This window comes from Somniosus microcephalus, chromosome 25, assembly GCF_052327205.1.
Source record: "Somniosus microcephalus isolate GS21.2 chromosome 25, FLI_Smic_1.0, whole genome shotgun sequence".
Lineage (NCBI taxonomy): Eukaryota > Metazoa > Chordata > Chondrichthyes > Squaliformes > Somniosidae > Somniosus > Somniosus microcephalus.
This window is the reverse complement of record NC_141011.1, coordinates 54042423-54066238: the sequence shown is the minus strand read 5'-3', so window position 1 is coordinate 54066238 and position 23816 is coordinate 54042423. Positions and strand designations below refer to the sequence as shown.

Sequence of the window (23816 nt, the reverse complement as noted above, 5' to 3'; positions counted from 1 at the left end):
CTGGAAATGTTGACAAAAATAAACAATGGCCTTAATAAGCTTCAGTTGCACCAATGAAGCTGGTAAGGATCCATTTCCAGAAGAGAGTCAGCAGTGCCCAATTATACCAGTTTGAAACGGGCATAAATGTGGGTTCATGCCCCTTCTCCAGCAGGATCTCCCTGTTATAAAAGCTCAGATTGCATAAAACTATGGTTACCGCTAGAGATTTTGGGGATCCTCAAACAACGTGGACTTAAATACCATGTTGGTAGTTCTATTATGCGACCACCAGTAGATGTACAAAGTTATAAACAATAGTATTTGGAGTGAAGGAACCAGGCACCCGTTATATAATCTAAATGGGTATTCTGCAGACAACCATGACCAGAAAGATCAGACATCAGCCTTCGCATCATTAAAATTCAGTAAATGTTCTTTATCATTAACGTCATTACTTTTCTTTGAATGAAACAGAAGATTAATGTATGCAAATGAGGAAACAGTGTGGATCTGATCCGTGCAATTCTCCGTGGCTCTTTATCATAAAACAAAAGACGCCAGCTTGTACCGCCTCCTGCCATCGCTAATAATTCAGCTGAGCTGATGAAACAATGTGCTCACCATCCTGATTGCCCCAGTCCCAATCGGGCCCTCGAACAACTTTACTGCCCTGGAAGATCCCCTTTAGTACAATTCTTGGCAAATTCTGCCGCGGACCAACAGGAACCCTGTGCAAACAGGGAGAGAGAAAAAAGAAAAAGAAAAAATTAACATTGCAACCAAAGAGACTACAATAAAAATGATGAAGCATTGCACTTTACCAAAAACACATTAATATTCTATCAACTTCCAAAGCTTCAGGCTTAATTAATTAATGGTTGTAAAGATAGCATGGTAGAAATTCATTTTCAGGTAATGAATTAATTATCATATGAATATTATTAAGAGCTGGAGATCTTTTACAATTTTAAAAGTCTCAATTAAATTATGAACTGGTCATGTGATAATTTTTAAAGTTGCCATGAAAGCCTCCTCATAAACTCGTGCCATTCACAGTTTATTACACACGAATAGCTTTAAATGATCAATATAAAATATAGATTTGTCCAACATTTTTAATTGTCAACATAAAATTAAACCGACCCTGAAAAAGCAAACTATTTTCAGGAACTTGTTGCTGGACAAGTAATTCCGTATCATTAACAAACAAATCTCACAAAATATATTCGATTACAAATATACAGTCAAAGCAAAGTCCGTTTTATATAGCAGCTTATCTGTAGAGGACGGCTTTTGACACAATATAAAATACTACTTATGTATATTATTTTTTTCAAGGAACTTTTTGAGACATTTAAGATATTGTACTTAAGCAGAAATCAGATACAAAGGTCTCCAATTTGTACCGCACAGTCGGGGGTGTCGTCTTTCAGATGAGACGTTAAACCGAGGCTCCGTCTGCTCTCTCAGGTGGACGTAAGAGATCCCACGGCACTATTTCGAAGAAGAGCAGGGGGAGTTATCCCCGGTGTCTTGGGCCAATACTTATCCCTCAACCAACATAACAAAAACAGATTATCTGGTCATTATCACATTGCTGTTTGTGGGAGCTTGCTGTGTGCAAATTGGCTGCCGCGTTTCCCACATTACAACAGTGACTACACTTCAAAGGTACTTCATTGACTGTAATGCGCTTTGGGACATCCGGTGGTCGTGAAAGGCGCTATAGAAATGCAAGTCTTTTTAAACATTAACACATTTCTCTCTCTCACCATATTTTTCTCCTCCTGCATAAGTGCCGACTTTGGGAAGACAGAGAGCAGCAGCTTCCCCAACACAAAGCATTTTGGGTCTCAATGAACTCTTAGGCCCCAATCTCTGCTAATGATCTCGATTTGACTTGGTGCAGGCCTTTTGTTGTGACTCATGGGTGGGGAAGAGTCAGGGCCAGGGTCTGCTGCTCTCTCTTTACACCATTGCCGTGCAGAGGTGGCGACGCAGGGGAAGCTCGAGAACAACTGCTATTACTGTGTTGCCCAGCTGAATTCACTCGGAATCCAAATCCTGTCCAGATCAGGGTCAATATTATTGAAAGCCTTTGAACAGATGCAACAGGCTCCTCAATACCCTCAGTAGTGCTCTTACTGAAATAACAGCAGTGATTACGCTCTGAATGGAAGTAGACTCGGTGCTGTGGGAGAGCAGTGGGATTTCGGGGCACAGTTTTACAGGACATTAAAGACAGCGCCTCAGGTTGACAAAACTGTTAAAAAAAAGCTAATGGAATTCTAGGTTGTCTCTCAAAATCGATACTGTAATTATAAAAGCCAAGAGGTAATGATGAACAACATAAAACCTTAATGAGACCTCAGTTAGAGCAGTGTGTGTAGTATGGGGTCCAGACTATAGGAAGAATATTGAAGCTACAGAGAGAGTACAGCGTAAATTCACTAGAAAGCTGCCTGGTATGAGGAAATATAAATACAAAGAAAGACTTGAATAATTGGCCCAGAAATTCGGGTCCCCACGGGTGAGTACGCACGGGGTACTCACGCGTAGGCCCAACGAAATTGCCGGTTTCGTGCATGCACTGCGCATGCGCGGGAAACCGGCACTTCCGCTCCCCTGAAAGAAGAGGTTCAGAGGTCGAACACGTGCGCCGGAGAGGCAGCGCGTGCGCATCGAACTTACGTTTTTTTTGCAGGTTTCTCCGGGAGGGTAAGTCTCCAGCAGTTACACTTTTAAAAAGCAGTTGCAAGGCCTGCTTTTAACAAGGTAAGTGGTGAATTAATTAAAATTAAAACATTTTTCCCACAGGTTTATTATTTTTAAATACTTTAAAGAAAGGTAAGTTTATTTTTAGCCCCGTTAGAAAATGTAATTAATGTTTTCAAAAATGTAAATTATTGTTTAAAATAGTTATTTCATGTAATTTATAGTTTATTTTAAAAATGTGATGTTTAAAAAAAAAATTATTTGAGGTTTTAGTGATGTTTTGGGGCTTATAGTATTTATAGGTTTGACAGCTCTTCCTGTCAAACGTATGAATGAAGCATTCCCTGCTACCATTGGCTCTCCATGACCCACGTGATCCCAGGGGACGCATCGAACTAACTGCGCCCCTGGGATACGCAAGCACTGCGCGCCGGCAGTTGGAGGAGGCCCAGGATCGGAATCCCATGCGGGCCCACAGCTCAACGGCCGGCGCGGTAGGTAAGTGCAGGTCGGGGGCTTGCACCCGCGGGAAGCCCCCGACCCGAATTTCTGGCCCATTATCTTTTTTCATCAGAACAATGTAGATTATGAGGCAATGCAATAGAAGTGATTAAAATTTTGAAAGGATGGTACAGGGTAGACAGAATCAAACCGTTTCCTGTAGTTGAGAGGTCAGGAAGGAGGGGGCCATAGATTTACAATTAAATGTAAGCGATTTAGAACAGAAGGCAGGATCAACTTCTTTACACAGGAAGTTGAGAGACAGAAACCATGTCAACGTTCAAGATTAGATTGGATAGGTAGATGAAGGAAAAAGGGTTGAAGGGATATGTGAACAGGATGTGTTAATGTGATGAGAACTATTTGCTCAGATGGGGGGTAAAAACCAACACAGACTGGTTGGGCCAAATGGCCTGTTTCCATGTTGTAACCAATGCTCCCTGTAATTTTTTTGGGCTGCGTAGCCCATTGAAAATTCCACGCATGCGCGTTTTTTCCATTTCAAAGCCAGCTCACCGGCTGCGCGGGACCCTTGGATCGCTGTGCACGTGTGCAGCCTAAAGGGAACATCGGTTGCAACTGCTACGCAAACATCTGAAGGGAGAGCCAACAGCCGACACATAGCGTGCCAGGGTGTATTTTTTGCTGCAGTTGTTTGGCATATTAATCTTGAGCTGATAGATTGACATTTGGAATACCTCTCCCTTTGCTTTGTGCGTCATATTTATTGGACAACATTCTCCCTCCCATTCCAGCCCAAGAGGACCATCGTAGTTTGATTTACGTGTGACTTGTCAGTGATATTGAATATAATAGAGCACAAGTTCCTGCACTGCAGTCCTGCTCCCCAATGTTGCACGGAACTTGCTACTTATTCCCTCCTGTAAACATTGACTATTGGGGTATAGTTCCATGGGTGCTGAATGTTTGTAGGCTATTTAATTCCGTTCTCACCCAATGTCAACACACATATATTTCCCGCAGGACAGCAAAAAGGAGTACGAACCCTGGCTGATTTTTTCTCTCCCTAAGCAAGGGACTCGGAGACCAACTGTAGAACCCTTCTGCCACCTGAGCTGAGAAAAGCGAACTCACAGACCAAGGACCTCTGTGGTGTGCAAGGCTCAGACACTCACGGAATAAACTCCCCGAGCCAGCAGGGCAACAACTCTCTTAATACTTTTAAATTCAGCCCGTTATATTTTCAAGATGAATTGACACTACTGCCACTAATGCCTGAATAAAAGAAGAATGAAAGCTATTATAGCCCATCAAACCTCTTCCCCCTCCCTCTTTATGTGAATTGCTGGGGCTCCTTGTCTTCTGATGGAGCAAGGCAGGATTAATGAGCATAATGTGACCTTCTTGTCAATGTTATTTCATGGATCAACCTGAAGATGCACAATGTGATGGACAGGACGGACGATTTAGTTTCCTGGTTGAAGCAGCCCTCCAAGCACAACAGCGGAGACCTGACAAAACTCATGGTACACGAAGCAATGGGCACATTCAGGATGTGAGACAAGGCACTGTGAGATTACCATACCACACACAGTGCCACAAGTCATGGTTTAATCAAAGTTTCCGCAAGAACATTTTCCTAGCTCCTCAAGCAGAAATGACTGGATTAAAAAAAAAATTTAAATTAAAAATGGAAAAACACAGTAGGTAAGAAGTCAAGCAACAGACACATATGGAACAAAGGGAACACAGAGGTGAAAAAAAGAGGAAGAACAGTAGAAAGAATGATTTAAAAAAAAACAAAAAGGGATGAGATGCACAAAAGTACATGCCTCAGAAAAATATTACTTTTAGTTCATCAATATTCCATTTCCTGTAGGCCAGGAAAAACAGCAGTAAAATAACGACACTCTACTTGATGTAAAGCTCTGTCTGCTTTTAACACGGTTGGGTATCAATCACTGGGTCACTGATGTGCAAAGAGCTATAAATGATGTCACTGCGTATTGCAGGCCAGAGAATTCTAAACATTCCTTCAGCAAAATTTAAGTGTAGAAACATCCTTCACACATTTTACACTGGCCATCAAGACAATTTGTTAATCAGTAACCATTCATCGTGTCTATACTCTGGGATACCCAGAAACAGAAATTGGAATATCTATCACAGATATTTCCACTGTTACACGCCCATTTTTCAGGTGCTGCGCGACCTCTCAAAATGGTCCCCAAAATGGTGGGCAGGAAGCGCGCGCACACTTCCGACCACAAGTGCGCCGCCTGCCACACTGGATAAGGACAAAAAAGAGGCGTCCTTTATCCAGAGCTGAAACCGGCGTTAGATCCTTTGCATATGCAAATGAGGGACCCAACGTCTGCTTCAGGTCCCCACTACAAGACTGGTTTGCCCCAAGGCAGCCGGCACCGCTGCAGGCTGTACTCAGGGGAAACAAACCCAACAGAACGCCTGCAACAGTTAATTACCTCCTCCCAGCTCCACATTAAAAGGACCCTCTCGATTCCTGCCACTCCCAGCACTGAGATCGCCGACCTTCCTCCATCCTCCTGCCCCGACCTCGACCCATGACCTCTGAGCCCGACCCCCATGGGCCACTGCCAGCTGTTGCTACCCATCCCCCCCACCCCCCAGTCTTCCGATCCCCATGTGCCACTACACCGCCCAAGTCTTCCAATTCCCCCTCCCCACAACTTTTGGGTTTTAGTCCCGCCTACATCGACGCCTGGCCAATCCACGCGATTTTCCCTTGATTGACCTTGTTGAGCCTGCCCAGTGGGCTCAGCAGGCCAATTAAGGGCCACCCGGCAAAAGGTGACGTCACAGACTGAAATTTCATCTGTCAAGAGGTCTTGACAGATGAAATATCAGTGTTTCACAGCTGTCTGAAGCTGTCAAACACTGACAGTCTGACTTCTAACCTGAGTCCTTCTACACAGACTCAGTTAGAACTCACACCGGCACTGAAAGCTGAAGGCTGTCACTTTTGACAGATCGCAGCCATTTTGCTTTCAGTGCCGGCTGAGTGATGGACTCCCGAAACCTAGAGGAAGAAAGGCTGTTAAGGTAAGTACAGGCAATTTAAACTTCTTCACACACTTTAGACACACGAAACACACTTACCTTTGCACTCATGCACTCATCATTCACCTAAACACCGACATCTCGACCCCGCCAAGTCCTTCAACCCGACGGCCCGCCTGCTCTAACCTGGCGTGGTTTGGAGCCATTGGGAATCCCACACGACACCCCTCAAAATAGGGATTAGGCTAAAAACTGGCCGTTAACTACCTGTTAACAGGCAGTTAATTGGCACTAATCCCTTCCCGCCTCGGGTCAACGGGTCCCAGTGCGGGGCGGGTACCCGCCTCCTCTGAAACTTACGTGGAGGTTGGGTTTTGGGCGGGATGGTTTCGGGACCCCCAAATTCGTGATTTTAGCCCCCCGCACGCCTAAAAGCCCGCCTCACGGCACACTGAAAATCGACCCCATAGTGTTGTCCTTATTCGAACGAGGCCTGAGGTCCAATATTCGGGTCTCCTCAGACCTCTCTATTCACGCACAGGGCATGTACCCTGTGTGGGGGGAGCGTCCAAAGATCCTGAATTTCTCGGCAGTTGTGTTTATTGAATGCATTGTTTTACATTACAGATACAGGTTTTCTAGCGATGGTTGACAGACGCTGGCTTGTGAGTCTCAGATGGCATTGTATGTATGTACCACCTCCTTCTTCCTTATTAGAACAGTCAGCCCCCAGAGCATGCTCACCAGATATCTCCCTATTTCACACCTTTCTCTCCTTAATTTAATTTTGATTTGCCTTGACACTTGTCATTCTTCCAAGTCTAACAAGTCGCTTTGACATTATTAATTGCAGTCTGTTTCCCAGCTCACTTGTCATCGTCATCCTGCTCTATCCTGGAAGGTTTCACTTGTCGAGTACGCGTGTGCGTGATGTACGTGTCTCTTTCGCTTGTGTTATTTCTAAGCTATCTCTAGCTCTTCCCCCCCACCGAGGTCAACACTAAACAAGGCCCGACATTCTCATAGCCCTGACGGACCAGTTCACATGTATACTAAACCATCCTAATGCTACAAGAAAATTGAGGACTAAAACAGAACCAGTTATGCTATCACCATGCCACCCCCGTGACTGTGAACACATATCCTTTATGCATTTGACAAACTGCAGAAAAACACCCATCTGTTTCATCATCATGACTGCTTGGTGTTGCTCAGGTCCAGCGAATTAGCTACTTAGCTAACATAACAAACTGTGCAATGCTGACCCTACCCGGGTCAGCCACAATATAGTGCTCACACAGGCAATCTGGCTCGGTGTTGCATTGTACTTGGCACGGACTGCCAGAAGGACCGAGGATAAAGTCAGGATGCTAGAGCTTCTGATCGCAAGGATAAATGATAAAGATTTAGTTCATTTACCTTTCAATGTAGCAATGCTCACAAAATAATGTATATATTACATTTTTTGGGTAAAGCTGCAGATTATGTGCATACATAGAAACATAGAAGATAGGAGCAGGATTGGCCATTCGGCCCCTCGAGCCTGCTCCGCCATTTAATGAGATCATGGCTGATCATCCAAATTCAGTACCCTGTCCCTGCTTTCTCTCCATATCCCTTGATCCCTTTAGCCTTAAGAAATATATCTAACTCCTTCTTGAATATATTTAATGAATTGGCCTCTACTGCCTTCTGTGGTAGAGAATTCCACAGGTTCACCACTCTCTGGGTGAAGAAATTCCTCCTCATCTCAGTCCTAAATGGCTTACCCCTTACCTTTAGACTGTGACCCCTGGTTCTGGACTCCCCCGCCATCGGGAACATCCTTCCTGCATCTAGTCTGTCTAGTCCTGTTAGAATTTTATAAGTTTCAATGAGATCCCCTCTCATTCTTCTAAACTCCAGCATACAGCCAGCATTAAGAGCTACTGATATGCGGATGGGGGGAGGGGGTGGGGGCGGGGAGAATCACATGCACTCAGCTGTGGGTATGCAACCTACCAGACTGGCCAGCCATCACCCGTCGCTCTGGGCTCACACGGCCCAACAGCCATTAATTACTTGCATTGCTTACGAGGCAATGACAGGATATTTACAAGCGGAATGTAACAATTCTCAATAGTGAATATTTGACTATTTAAGTTGCACATGCCTGTAAATAAACTTCAAGCTAATATTGCACCAGAATATGTGTTGGTTTAAATTTTGACTGACTTTTTTTCTACAGTCCGTGACGATTCGGGTTATCAAAGACTTGGTCGGGCCATTATGTGGAGGGTGTTGAAACAGTGAGTTATACCAGCGAGGTATGGCTGAAGCAAACACTTTCTGGGGGAAGAGAAGGAAAGAGGGCAGCAAATTAAAAATAACAGAAAATGCTGGAAAAACTCAGCAGGCCAGGCAACATCTGTGGAGAGAAAATAGAGTCAACGTTTCGGGTCTAACCCTTTGTCAAGACTGGAAAGGCACAGGAAATGAAATAGATTCAAAGGCCAAGCTAGGAGAGAACAGAAGAGAAGAGACATTGAGGTATTCAAAACGAGACGAGATGATGATAGGACTAGTGGAGACAAAAGACGGCTCTAGATTAGGTGTGAAATGCGCTGGCAGAATGGGAGACAGCTGCCATGTGGGAGAGAGAAAAGGGGGGGGGGGGGGGGGGGGAGGGCCAAAACAAAGGAGTGGATAAAAAATAAGCAAAAATGTAATGGGGGCCGAGGTTATGACCTGAAATTGTTGAACTCGATATTGAGTCCGAAAGGCTGTAAAGTGCCAAATCAGAAGATGCGGTGCTGTTCCTCGAGTTTACGTTGAACTTCCGTGGAACAATGCATCAAATTAACACTGGAGTTATGTCTTACTTGCTCACATGCTGACCTGCTACGGAGTAGTACTTCGACTATTTGTTACTATAAGCAATACATAAGAATGCTCATCCGCCTATTATTCTAACTCTCCCAATCAAGTGTTTCTAATGACTGTCTCTATTAACTTAGCTGGCAGATTATTACTCTCTCTGTTTTTAATATCTGTCCTAAATTTATTCTAATATCTGTTCTAAATTTACATTTCCTGTTTAAATGTATGCTCTCTGTTCCCATTAGCCTTACTTTCTTTGAAGTAATATTCTGGGTTTACCTTATCTATACCATTTAACTTTTTATAGACTTTGATCGACTATACAGACCGAGCTTCTTTAATCTTTCTTTTAGCTCATCCACATTGCATTTGGGATCCTCCCTGCTGCTGTGCTCTGCACCTGTCCCAGTACATGCACTTCCTTTTTCTAATTAGTGACCAGAATTGAATGGAGTACTCTTAAGATGGCCGAACCAATAGATTGTACAGCATGATCTCTGTAGACATATATTCTCCTGTTCCGTCTTGAAACAGTGCTCCGTTTGCTTTATCAATTAATTTGCTGCATTTCCAGACATTGAGAGTGACAAGTCTACGATTAAACCCGTGGCAGCACGGTGGCATAGTGGTTAGCACTGTTGCCTCACAGCGCCAGGGACCCGGGTTCAAATCCGGCCTCGGGTGACTGTCTGTGTGGTGTTTGCGTGGGTTTCCTCCGGGTGCTCCGGTTTCCTCCCATAGTCCAAAGATGTGCGGGTTAGGTTGATTGGCCATGATTAAAAAATTGGCCCTTAGTGTTAGGGGGGATTAAATACGTGGGGTTATGGGGATAGGGCTTGGGTGGGATGGCTGTCGGTGTAGGGACCGGGTGCTAGGGTTTGGATGATCAGCCATGATCTCGTTGAATGGCGGAGCAGGCTCGAAGGGCCTACTCCTGCTCCTAGTTTCTATGTTTCCTTTCCAAGTCTCCTTGTGCTAACTCTCGTCCATTCATTGTATACCTGTATCACACATCTTTACACCCAATTTGTCAAACCATAGTATTTCCTGCAAATTTAACAAGCTTTTAACTAGTTTCTACATTTAAATAGATAAGCAACAACACTGATCCCTGGAGTCTGCCACTCAACACCTCTTCCCCCAGTCAGACGCCAACTCCCACACGTACTCCAAGTTTCCTCATTTTTATCCAACATCTCATCAGTCCCATATTGCCCCCTGGATTTCCATGCCTTTCAGTTTAATCGGTGGTCTCTCATTTGGAACCTTGTCAAAGTCTTGTGGAAATTCTAAATAAAGTACTCAGAGGAGGTTCCACTATCTGTTATTGGTAACATGCTCAAAAACATCAAAGGTAGTTTGTCAAGCAGAAATTTCCACTTTAAATCAATACTGGCAGTTTCTTATTAAGCTATTGCTATTTAGAATACTCCCCCCAGACTACTCTCTAGAATTATTTCCATTATTTTACCCGCTATTAAGTTTAGGCTTGCATGTTAGGGCTTGTTGTTGTCCAGGTCAGATATTTTAAAATAGCATTAAAAGTTTTGCAAAGACAATATTGATGACAGCATATTGGAGGCCGCATATCAATGGAATCTAAATTTAGCTTTCCAATAAAGGGGCCGTGTTTCTGAACTAAGGCAATTCTTCATTTCATGCCCCTGTAAATAACAAGACTTTTCCTTTTGCAGTTTCTCAAGCAGCTTTAAAAATTACTATTGCAAACAATATGCACAGGTTCGAATATTCCACACTAATAATGACAGATTTAGAGCAGCACCAATTACAGACACATGGATGAGAAACTTACCAATTAATTCATAAATGCTGTTTACCCTGGTTCCATATAAAGAAAAAGACTTGCATTTCTATAGCGCCTTTCATGACCTCAGAACGTCCCAAAGCGCTTTACAGCCAATGAAGTACTTGTTGAAGTGTAGTCACTGTTGTAATGTAGGAAACACGGCAGCCAATGTGCGCACAGCAAGCTCCCTCAAACAGCAATGTGATAATGACCAGATAATCTGTTTTAGTGATGTTGGTTGAGGGATAAATATTGGTCAGGACACCAGGGAGAACGCCCCTGCTCTTCTTTGAAATAGTGCCATGAGATCTTTTATGTCCACCTGAGAGCGCGGACGGGGCCTCAGTTTAACGTCTCATCCGATAGACGGCACCTCCGGCAGTGCAGCAGTCCCTCAGTACTGCACTGGAGTGTCAGCCTAGCTTTATGTGCTCAAGTCTCTGGAGTGGGACTTGAACCCACAACCTTCTGACTCAGAGGAGAGAGTGCTGCCCACTGAGCCACAGCTGACACAATAATTCAGGCTTTTACAGTACTTCGAATAGTTAACATATTACCAGTTACTACCCAAACCTCAATGCAATAGAGTAGACTTAAAAATCAATGATATACATCATGTTTTAATGAATTCTGGACCCAAATACTGCAGTAATAACAATCACTGGCATATCCATTGACCTGAAAAATGTCATCTAGTTCATTTAGGTTAACCCACTTTTGTAACTGAGAAACTTGGCTGAAGGGCCACATTGCTCGACACCAGGACAACAGAAAAGACACGATAAATCAAAGAGATATAGGCCCAGATATTCGGGTCGGGGGCTTCCCGCAGGTGCAAGCCTCCGACCTGCACTTACCTAGCGCGCCGGCCGTTGAGCTGTGGGCCCGCGTGGGATTCTGATCCTGGGCCTCCTCCAACTGCCGGCACACAGTGCTTGCGTATCCCAGGGGTGCAGTTAGTTCGATGCATCCCCTGGGATCACGTGGGCCATGGAGAGCCAATGGTAGCAGGGAATGCTTCATTCATAAGTTTGACAGGAAGAGCTGTCAAACCTAGAAATACTATAAGCCCCAAAACATCACTAAATCTTCAAATAATTTTTTTTTTAAATCACATTTTAAAAATAACTATAAATTACATAAAATAACTATTTTAAATAATTTAAATTTTTGAAAAAATTAATTACATTTTCTAACGGGGCTAAAAATAAACTTACCTTTCTTTAAAGTATTTAAAAATAATAAACCTGTGGAAAAAATGTTTTAATTTTAATTAATTCACCACTTACTTTGTTGAAAGCAGGCCTTGCGCCTGCTTTTTATATGTGTAACTCCTGGAGACTTACCCTCCCGGAAAAAGCTGGAAAAAAAACGTACGTTCGATGCGCACGCACTGCCTCTCCCGCGCACGCGTTCCACCTCTGAACCCCTTCTTTCAGGGGAACGGAAGTGCCGGTTTCCCGCGCACGCGCAGTGCATGCACGGAACTGGCACTTCCGTTGGGCCTACGCGCGAGTACCCCGTGTGTACTCACGCGTTGGGACTCTAATTTCTGGGCCATTGATTTGGTTACACTAAACTTGGGTTTAAAAACCTGTAGGTTGTTGGCTGAAAGGTGAACGAAAGCTGCTTTTATATTGCATTATTTGCGCGCTTGGTGCTGTGGCCCCTGGCATACAGGACTTTACGAAGCTAGTGGCAACATCAAAGCAAACCTACCGAATGTATTAAGGCTGGAGAGCAGAAAGACCCAGTTAAAAAAAAAACACTGGCCTTCCAGCTGCTGCCTTCAGCAAGTTTATTTTGGCATTGCGGCTGTCTACAGAAGGCCCATGCACTGGGAGGCGGCGGGTTAAGGCAGGTTAAGAAATTCCACTGATTTGAGGGCCTGAAAAGCAACGTGTTTTGAGTAAAAGATGGTACAATGAGTCGTGATTTCAACGGAGGGAGAATGCAGGTTGGAGGAAGCGTGTATGCATAGGCATAACCACAGAAAATGCTGGAAAAACTCAGCAGGCCAGGCAACATCCGTGGAGAGAGAAATAGAGTCAACGTTTCAGGTCGAAACCCTTCGTCAGGACGAAGGGTTTCGACCTGAAACGTTGACTCTATTTCTCTCTCCACGGATGTTGCCTGGCCTGCTTGAGTTTTTCCAACATTTTCTGTTGTTATTTCGGATTTCCAGCATCCGCAGTATTTTGCTATCGATATATAAAGGCGTATTTGGTGCGGAGGAGTAAGAATGAAAAATTCAAAGGGTCATTATAATGGTATCTATAAAATATAGAAGAGAAAATCACTGGTTAGGAGATGGATCATCAGCCAAGCTTATTGTTGTATCTTGTGAAAAAGATGGCACAGACGACAGCCCCTAAAAGCAATACTAATTCATTCATCAATAGTATCAAAGATAAAATGAGAACAATTCATCATATTAATATATTCAACTTGCGTCTGTGGAAAATCCTATGTTTCGAGAATTTACAAACCCTCATTATCTAACTGTAGAAATGATTTTTCATGCTGCAAATTTGAAATGTAGGTTTTCAATACAACGCTACCCAATGTTCCCTCTGATTTTTTTTTTTCCTTGTGCGGTCCCATGAAATTTGCAGCGCGGCCCCAGTATCTTCCAGCGGCAACAGCTTGTGAGTGGCCTGCGCGGGTCCTCCTGATTGACGCGTGGCCGCGCACCTTAGGGGGAACACTGGCGTCGCCATCTCCACACAGAAATAAAGCATATGCATAGCCCGACTGCTGCAGACATCTGCCTATGAACAGCAGACCAATCCAGTGATGCCATTCAGAGGTAATCAGGTGATCTCTGCAAAGCTGTTTACCGCAGCGCGCTGTCAATTGCTTTTAATGTTTTCCTAGAATCCCTACTACCTGAAGCACACCAACAGATGGTGGCAAGCACTGGAAATCCACATGTCCCGAACAAAGTTCAATGCCACAAAGTGCATCACATTCAATTTAATATATTCAAAATGTAGGACACTGGTAGTTGTATTGGAAAAACAGATTCCCGAGAAGACAAGTGAACTAAAAGCTTACACAGCAAGTGCTGAAGGTGACTGCCCGAGGACACAATGCCCTGTTAGTTCTAAATTGTCGAACGGTTTGTGCTGTTCAATTCCCACTAACAATGTGCTTTATGTATAAATAAGGTCATCTGTTGATGTGTTTCTCATACTGTCACAATAAAAAAAAACTCTTCTCCAATTTATTCCCATTAGTTCTCCTCTGTGAAGAGTGATGGCTCTCACTGCAGCATAAGTCCACGAGGAGTGATGAGCCTCTGATACCTCACTGATGTGCCAATTCTCCATGTGAGCTAAACCTGCCCTCACTCAGTATCCAGCAGGAGTGACTGCACTGTTGGCAGTAATGGGAAACCTAGCACTATTGAGCAAATACTTAACACCCTAGTTGAGATCAGGAAACTCAGTACGGCCTAGGGATTCTAGCCTATTTTCCCAGCCTTCCTGCTCCAATGTGTCTCAACTCCAGCCTCAGTGGAGAATCCCTTGCTGAGCTAGTGTAACTTTTCCATTTCTTACAACACTTATTCTTGTGGCCTCGCTCAATAAAATAGCATATTTTGGTGCCTTTTGGACATTTTTTGCCCAATTGGTGCTGAACGGAGGCTGCTCAAACTAACTTAAGATCCTTCCAGCCAGCAGAGAGGGAATGTTTACATTGCCAGCAGAGAGGGAATGTTTACATTCAATCAGATCCTAAAGTATTTTTCATTTCCGAGTATGGTTAGAACTGGTTTTAAAACTGTTGCCTGGAAATAACACTCTACAATATTATTGTGTCCAACAGATTCACATCACATTCCTCGATCTACTATTTTAGTGATGGCATTGAGTCATTATCAATGAGTTAACTCCTCCATTCAACTACTAGAAAAAGGAAACTGATTTGTGCATTAAGGGCTTGTATAATAATATTGGACAGCAATTATCATACTTATAACATTACTTTATATAAAGCTTCTGTACCAAGGCCATATACACACCTCTTAGAGTCATAACGGCACAGAAGGAGGCCATTCAGCCCATCGAGTCCGTGCCGGCTCTCTGTAGAGCAATCCAGTCAGTCCCATTCCCCCGCTCTATCCCCGTAGCCCTGCAAGATTATTTCCCTCAAGTGCCTATCCCGTCTCCCCTTGAAAACATTGAGGCCTAGAAATTCCGTGGGCTGCGCCACCCGTTAGCGCCCTAAGAGGGCACTTAGTGGGTTTTGCGCCACTGGCCATGCCTCCCGCTAAATTTAGCGGGACGCTAATGGCGACGCTAGCCGTTAGCGCTGCGCCGCTACCAATGACGTCATCGGTGTGCGCAGTGCCCCGCTACCGCCCCGAAATTTAGTAGCACCCCCTGCTTTAACGCCGGTCGCAATTTGCGACCGGTTCAGGGGGGCCTACCTGCGACGGTAGAGGCGCTGAGGTGCGGGGCGGCCATTTTTTTTTGCTGGCCGCCTGCCACCGCCTCCCCGCGCCGCCGTCCCCAGCCTCCTGAGCACCCCACCCCCGCAGACTGCCGGCTGTGTCCCAAGAGCCCGGCACTTCTCCTCGGTGCTGGGCTCTTTTGCCGGCACTTGCGCTCTTCGAGCGCGCTGCAGCAGGCCCCTCCCCTTTAAGAAGGGGAGGAAGGCCTGCAGTACCGCAGCACACCGTGCCGCAGCGTGTGGCGCTGCGGCACATTGCGCTGCGATTTTCAGTTGCAGCGCCCCAAGAGGGATGCGGGGCGCCTCGAGTAGCGCCACGCTTCCGTCTGGGGCGCTGAAAGTGAATTTGCACCGGGCGGCCGCGACTCCTTCCGGGGCGGTACTTCCAGCACCCTGGCGAGGCTGAAAAGGGGCGCCAGTGAATTTCTAGGCCTGAGTGTCTCCGCTTTCACCACTTCCGTTGGCAGCAAGTTCCAAGTCCTCACCACTCGCTTCGTAAAAAAGTTTTTCCTCACATCCCCCCTGTATCTCTTGCCCAAAACCTTAAATCTGTGTCCCCTAGTCCTAGTACCATCAACTAGTGGGAACAGCCTTTCCCTGTCTAACCTATCCAAACCCATCATAATCTTGTACACCTCTACTAAATCACCCCTCAACCTCCTTTGCTCTAATGAAAACAAATCCAGCTTCTCCAACCTGTCCTCATAGCTCCCTGGAACCATTCTGGTAAATCTCCTCTGCACCCTCTCAAGGACCTTCACATCCTTCCTAAAGTATGGTGACCAGAACTGGACGCAATACTCCAGTTGTGGCCTAACCAGCACTTTATAAAGGTTCAGCATAACTTCTCTACTTTTGTACTCAATATCTCTATTTATGAAGCTCACGATCCCGTATGCTTTACTAACCACTCTCTCAATATGTCCCGTCACCTTCAGGGACCTATGCACATTAACTCCCAGGTCCCTCTGTCCCTGCACACTCTTTAAAACTGTGCCATTAAGTGTATATTGCCTCTCCCTGTTCCTTCTGCCAAAATGCATCACCTCACGCTTCTCTGTATAAAATTCCATCTGCCACTTGTCTGCCCATTCTGCTAGTCTTTCTCTATCCTGTTGCAGTCGATTGGTGTCATCCTCACTGTTTGCCACACCCCCAATTTTGGTGTCATCGGCAAATTTAGAAATTCTACTCTGTATTCCAATATCCAGGTCACTTATATATATATCAAAAAAAGCAGTGGCCCCAGCACTGACCCTTGGGGAACACCACTGTCTACCATCCTCCAGTCTGAAAAACAGCCATTTACCACAATTCGCTGTTTTCTGTCCTTAAGCCAATTCCTTATCCAAGCTGCCACTGACCCACCTATTCCATGAGCCTCAATTTTGTCAACCAGCCTTCCTGGGGCATGGCACTGGAGTAGTAACTGGGTCAATGCCGAGACCAACGTCACCTTTAAATAACATTTAGAAAGCAATATAAAGCCGATAAATCCCCAGGGCCTGATAATCTACATCCTAGGGTACTTAAGGAAGTGGCCCTAGAAATAGTAGATGCATTGCTGATCATCTTCCAAAATTCACTGGAATCTGGAACTGTACCCATGTATTGGAGGGTAGCTAATGTTACCCCACTATTCAAAAAGGCGGTAGAGAGAAAACGGGGAATTACAGACCGGTAAGCCTGACATCGGTAGTGGGGAAAATGCTAGAGTCCATTATAAAAGATGTAATAGCAGAACACTTGGAAAACAGTGACAGGATCCAACAAAGTCAACATGGATTTACAAAAGGTAAATCGTGCTTGACTAATCTACTGGAATTTTGTAAGGATGTAACTGGTAAAATAGATAAGGGAGAACCAGTGGATGTGGTGTATTTGGACTTTCAAAGGGCTTTCGATAAGGTCCCGCATAAGAGATTAGCGTGTAAAGTTAAGGCACATGGGATTGGGGGCAAGGTATTGACTTGGATAGAGAACTGGTTGGCAGACAGGTTGGCAGACAGGAAGCAAAGAGTTGGAATAAACAGGTCTTTTTCCGAGTGGCAGGCAGTGACTAGTGGGGTACCGCAGGGATTGGTCCTTGGACCCCAGTTATTCACAATATATATTAATGATCTAGACGCGGGAACTAGATGTAATATCTCCAAGTTTGCAGACGACACAAAGCTGGGTGGGCGTGTGTGCTGTGAGGAGGATGCCGAGAAGTTCCAGGATGATTTGGACAGGTTGGGTGATTGGGCAGAAACATGGCAGATGCAATATAACGTGGATAAATGTGAGGTTATCCACTTTGGTGTCAAAAACAGGAAGGCAGATTATTATCTGAATGGCAATAGATTGGGAGAAGGGGAAGTGCAACGAGACCTGGGTGTCCTTGTGCACCAGTCGCTGAAGGTAAGCATGCAGGTGCAGCAGGTGGTTAAGAAGGCAAATGGTATGTTGGCCTTCGTAGCGAGAGGGTTTGAGTACAGGAACAAGGATGTCTTGCTGCAGTTGTACAGGGCCTTGGTGAGACCACACCTTGAGTATTGTGTGCAGTTTTGGTCGCCTTATCTGAGGAAGGATGTTCTTGCCATGGAAGGAGTTCAGCGAAGATTCACCAGGCTGATACCTGGGATGGCAGGAATGACGTATGAGGAGAGATTGGGTCGATTGGGCTTATACTCGCTGGAGTTTAGAAGAATGAGAGGGGATCTCATTGAAACTTAAAAAATTCTGACAGGACTGGACAGACTAGATGCAGGAAGGATGTTCCCGATGGTCAGGGAGTCCAGAACCAGGGGACACAGTCTAAGGATAAGGGGTAAGCCATTTAGGACAGAAATGAGGAGGAATTTCTTCACCCAGAGAGTGGTGAACCTGTGGAATTCTCTACCACAGAAGGCAGTTGAGGTCAATTCATTAAATATATTCAAGAAGGAGTTGGATATATTTCTTAAGGCTAAAGGGATCAAGGGATATGGGGAGAAAGCAGGGACAGGGTACTAAATTTGGATGATCAGCCATGATCACATTGAATGGCGGAGCAGGCTCGAGGGGCCGAATGGCCTACTCCTGCTCCTATCTTCTATGTTTCTATGTTTCTATACATGTTTTGAGTTATGAAATTGAATTCAACAAATCTAAAACCAAAAAATGACCATGGAAGCAGCGGATTGTGGTAAAAACCCATTTGGTTCACTAATGTCCTTCAGGGAAGGAAGCCCGACACCCCGAGCCAGTCTGGTTTCCAAGTGACTCCAGCACACAGAACTGAGCAAGGCACTCAGCTGTACAGTCACTTAGTGCAACTGGGGATGGGCAATAAATGCAGATTGCCACTCACCCATTGTAAATGCAAGAAGTCTGTGACCATATGTGTTCTTAAGGATTGTAAAATACTTAACACAATCTGCAATTATATTTACATTTACAATTTTCTGAGGCCCCGGATCTGAAGGGTTTACATTTGTAGGTCCCACAACAGAGCTCACCAGTCTAGTTAATGAAGCACTGCAATAGCACTTGATCTTTGCCACTGGGTGGCGCCAGCACACTACATCTGCAGATGCTAGCAGCATCTAGTGGAAAATACCACGTATGACAATACAACGCAAAACAGAATTTTTGGCAAGTGAGTTTGTTTCAGAGGATTACTTTGAGGTTGAGTGAAAAATACTGCTCTCCAACTGGTTTCCAAGAGGTTTGCCAGCAGCCTGGGACAACGTGCTCTCTGATTTCACTCCCTCCCCGTGGACATGTGCCAGTCTAGAACCTCCTACAAATGAGTGACAAAGGAGTCAGCGCGTGTGCAATTGTGGTCACAACCTATGAGCTAGCATGTTAACACACCAAGTGCCATGTTACCAAGTAGGTGCATTTCAAAGGTAACACCCCATGTGCCCCCTCCCCCCCCCACCGAACTAAAATTGTGCCCTTTGTTCAGTCAGTCCGACGTAACACTGCAGCATGTTGGGGAACTAATTGACACCCGAGAATATATCCCTTTTAAACCAGCGTTTCCATTAAGAGGCCTAACGGCCGTGGACAGTAATTGTGCAAGTGTGTTCCATTTCCCAGTGCTGCTCAATATCAAGTTCAACAATTTCAGATCATAACCTCGGCCCCTATTACATTTTTATATATTTTTTATCCACACCTTTGTTTTGTGCCCTTCCCCCTTTCTCTCTCCCACATGGCAGCTGTCTCTCATTCTGCCAGCGCATTTCACACCTCATCTAGAGCCGTCCCTCGTCTCTCCACTAGTCCTATCACCATCTCGTCTGGTTTTGAATACCTCTTAATGTCTCTTCACTTCTCTCTTGTTCTTTCACCCCCATTTCCCAGCCCCCAAACTGGCCTTTAATCTGTTTCATTTCCTGTGTTTTTTCAGTCCTGACGAAGGGTTTCGACCTGAAACGTTGCCTCTATTTCTCTCTCCGCGGATGTTGCCTGGCCTGCTGAGTTTTTCCAGCATTTTCTGTTATTCCCAGTGCTGCTTCATCGGTTTGGCTTTGTTCTTGCTGCTGGCTACAGTCTGCCACAATAACTATCCACCAATCCAACAAGTGAATGGAGAATAGACATTTTGGATGGAGGAGAATGGAAACTTAACCCCTGAAGAAATAAAAAAACTGAAACTCACGCAGTAAAATGATATCGAAAGTAAAGAGTGGGCAGCACGGTGGGCAGTGTGTGGATGAAGCCTGGAGTGGCAGGACACGTGGCTGTGATTCAGAACACGGACCGGGCACTTCTCCAGAAAGAAGGGGAATGAGTACAGGGAAATTGTAAGACAGCTGCTCTTCTTCACCTTCCACCACCTACAGAACAACATTGAAAAAAGACAGAGCTCACACAGGCAGTGAATTATAGTGGAAAGAGTATGAAATTATAGATTCAAAATATTTACATTTAATATGTACAAATAGAAGACTGTGTTTCTTTGTTGTCCATGAAAATATTTGTAATGATAGTGAAATATACTTTGATGAATATTCAATAATACACACAGTAATTCTCCAAGCTCTGCATGTCACAGTACTGAGTGCAGGCACAATGGTACCATCTGTTGGGACTATTTCAGAACAGATGTGGTAAGCTTATTCTACTTAATATAAAGTCAATGTTGAAGTCACAAGTAATTACTTAGAAAACAGTTGTGTGGAGCCTTGAAATAATGGCGTGGAACACTATTGTACAAGCACTTAATACATTTGTCGGAAATGCCTTTCTCTGCTATTTTTGCAAAGATGTTAATTCATTTACAATAAACGGGGAAGGGGTAATTTCAGAGGATCGCATTAAGCGTTCGTACGATAGTATCCCAAAGCAGCATATCAAGTATTTAACTTGAATACATGCATGAAAACTGTGTTAATGTACAGCTGGTGGCACTGTACTGCACGCAAATCCTACCAAGAGATCAACTGTGGTGAGTTTTTTGCTGAAATTAATGTGTTGCAGCATTTCAAAATGTACATCCTTCTGTTGTCAAACCGCAGAAGCGAGTGTTATTAGGGAAGTACATGCTTGTTCTTAGCTTTCTGAGTCAGATGGGGAAGGAGGAGCGACTCAATTCTTCTTACTGGGAAGTAATAAGAAGATTGTATTTTGTTTATTATTTGACAAATCATTTTGTGTAAAATAATTTTGATGCTGTAAATTAATCAACATGCAATTGCATTTTACAGGCCATAAACTTCATTCACAAATTGAACATCAAGAGATACAACAGTTAAAAACAGAGCTCAATGTACTGGTGCGTAATGTAAAAGTCAAAGTAAGTCAGAGCCTCACACCAATGAAAATGAGCATTTGGTTCTTATAAAGCACGCTGAAATTAAATTGCTGCAAAACGTTACCTTTAACTTATGTCAAATTCAACTTTTAAAATGTGAATCACACTTCCAAAGAAAGTAAGTTCTGGTCCTTGAGTTTAATGCTTCTGTATGTAAGTTATATTAGAACGTAGTTATACAGGAAACTTTCTGGTATCCGGCACTGACGGGACTGAGCTGGTGCCGGTCGATCAACACTGCCGGAGAAACCAGCGCTAATGTTAAAACATATGGAGCTTCTGAGCTCCGTATCTAGCAACAAACCCTGTTGCTTAGCAACAGCTTCAAAACAATCAGTGCAGCTTGCAAGTGTCTCTGTAGCTAAGCAACAGCTTCAGCTAGACGCTTGCAGAGCCAGGAATGGAGAAAAAAAAGCAACGAAAAGTAAAAAAAAGTTATCTGAACCAACTCCTGAATTTTGCCGGTGGACAGGGCATTCCGGAGATTTAACCTCCGTTTAAACAAAAGTTTCCTGTAATATGCACTAGAAAGTCAGAGTCATGTTGGTGTCGATTATCTCCCACTGAAATGATTTTTACTGTTCCAACTGCTTTGAATAACTGCTGCAAAATGTATTTCCCCCCAGTGAAATGAACACAGTGCTGGTAATGTCAAACATACAGTGACAGCTTCAGTACATACATAGCCAGAAGATTCACAGCTAAGTAAATATCACAATGATCATTCACGCATCTGTGAAAGTAAAAGAACAGCTGGGTAGTGTTAAGTATGTGTATTGCATTGAACAATTAACACAAAGACTTAAACGTATAACTCAAACAGGTCTTTACTGGTTGGAGGTAGGGACTATACGTAGGTCTTTACTTCATGCCCACAGGCAGGAACTGAGGGGAGATCAGTACCCACAGTACTATTTATACCCCTATGGCCAGGAGTGGTACTGCGTATCACTACGCCCTACAAGTAGTGCAGTCCTGTCCATAGGTTCAAAGTAGCACACATATTACATACACAACATTCCTCCCTTCCTAGCTTTACAGTCATCTCCCCATTTAACATAACGTAATAACATATATACATATATAACTTCAGGTTTACATAACAGAATAACATAGATACATAGATAACTTCGTGTCAAAACAGATCACAGATTCAGTCTCTGTGGTGTAGTCGGTTCACGTTGCTGGAGTGACTCATTCAATAGTCCTTCCATGGATTTAACAGTTTGAACTTCCGAACTGAATTGGCTCCGTTCGGAGGGACCACGTGTGTGATCTGGTAGAGGTAATAATGGTTCAGATGGGTCATCTTCTGTTTCGACTTTTCCTTTTCTGCTTCTTGGAGACTCTCTGGGCTCCACTGTCAGCTGCCAGCTGCATGCGCAGTTCCTCCTTTTTCCGTAGTAGAGCCACCTTCTCCCGATGTTCCGTAGACTTTCGGTGCTCCTCCATGATTTCTGTATGGTGGGAGTCGAAGTTACAAGTTGGGCAGGACAGGACATAGTAATATTCGGTGTCGTCCTGATCTAGGCCAGCGAGAGGGTCTTCTATTTCCTCCATACCCAGCTGGGCGTTAGCCAGCTTTTGTTCCAAGTCCAGACATCTTTCCTGAAGAGACTTCTTCATGCGTACCTCTTCATCCAGCTTTTTCTGGGCTTCCAGCAAGTCGTTTACTAATGACCTCATTTGAGATTTTACTACTTCAACTTCTTTTGGAGATTGATTGATCGGACTATTCAATCCCTCTACCGGAGCAGCTGTTTCAGCGGTCTGTTGTTCTACGTTGACGTGAGTCAGCGTACTTTTGGCATGCAAGGGCTGCTCTGTTGCAGTCATCTCAGTCTGTGTTGCCACCTCAGCTCTTCCAATAACCTTTGAGAGCTCCGAACCCCTTTCGTTTGAATATTGAAGTTCATGTTCAAGTTTTTCCCATTTCAGAGTCCTGTCCTTCAGCATATGCAGGAGTTGGCTGACCGTTAACTCCTCTGACATCAGACGTTTTGTGTGCTCCTGCTCCATTTTCTCCATCAGCTGCTTCTGTTGTCTTTCCAGATTCTCCAACTCTATATCAAAGAACTCTTTCGTTGCATTCAACTCTTGCTCAAAACGGTGAAGCATTTGTTCTAATTGCTATTGTAGTTTGAAATGGAGTTGAGTTCGAGCCCGGTGTCCCTCAGAAATGGGCACATCAGTAGACTTGCCAGACTCAGAATCCACAGTTAAACTATGTTGTTGTTGCTCAGTGGAATTCTGTGCTGAAACTTTGTCTTTTGCACCTGAGTTGGGCTTACCATCATCCGTTCCAGAGTCTGGGCCGACTATCTTCACCGAGTTCTCACTCGTTATTGTTTGTAGGAAATGCCAGTCCATATTCATTTTCCTAATCCACTCCCGTCCTAGTAGTGGAGAACCTCCTTCAGATATCACATATAAGTCCATTATTTGACTGTCTTCGCCCTTGTGGACCACTGCAACCTCTATTTTCCCGATGGGGTACACTCTTTGCCCCGTGTATGTTTTCAATATAATCCCCGTATCCTGTCGGGGAATATGTTGGAATAACTTTCCGTAATCTTTCTTATTTATGACCGTCAATGCCGATCCAGTGTCCAATTCCAGTTTTACTTGGACTCCTTCTATCTGAAGAGTGACCCAAATTGTCTGGAGGTCTGCACCCTTACCAGCGTTGAGTACTCTTAAGCTAGCCAG

The 23816-nt window shown here is 44.4% G+C and overlaps 1 protein-coding gene across 5 annotated transcripts in view; it reads right to left on the bottom strand.

The window, feature by feature from the left end:
* The window catches only part of mib2 (MIB E3 ubiquitin protein ligase 2), a 281262-nt gene that overhangs the window by 71072 nt on the left and 186374 nt on the right, over positions 1-23816 (bottom strand). For all 5 annotated transcript variants that reach the window (XM_085967467.1, XM_085967469.1, XM_085967468.1 and 2 more), the window contains one exon: positions 604-710. In XM_085967467.1, coding sequence (XP_085823593.1) covers positions 604-710 — 107 coding nt within the window. The remainder of the gene's footprint in view (positions 1-603; positions 711-23816) is intronic.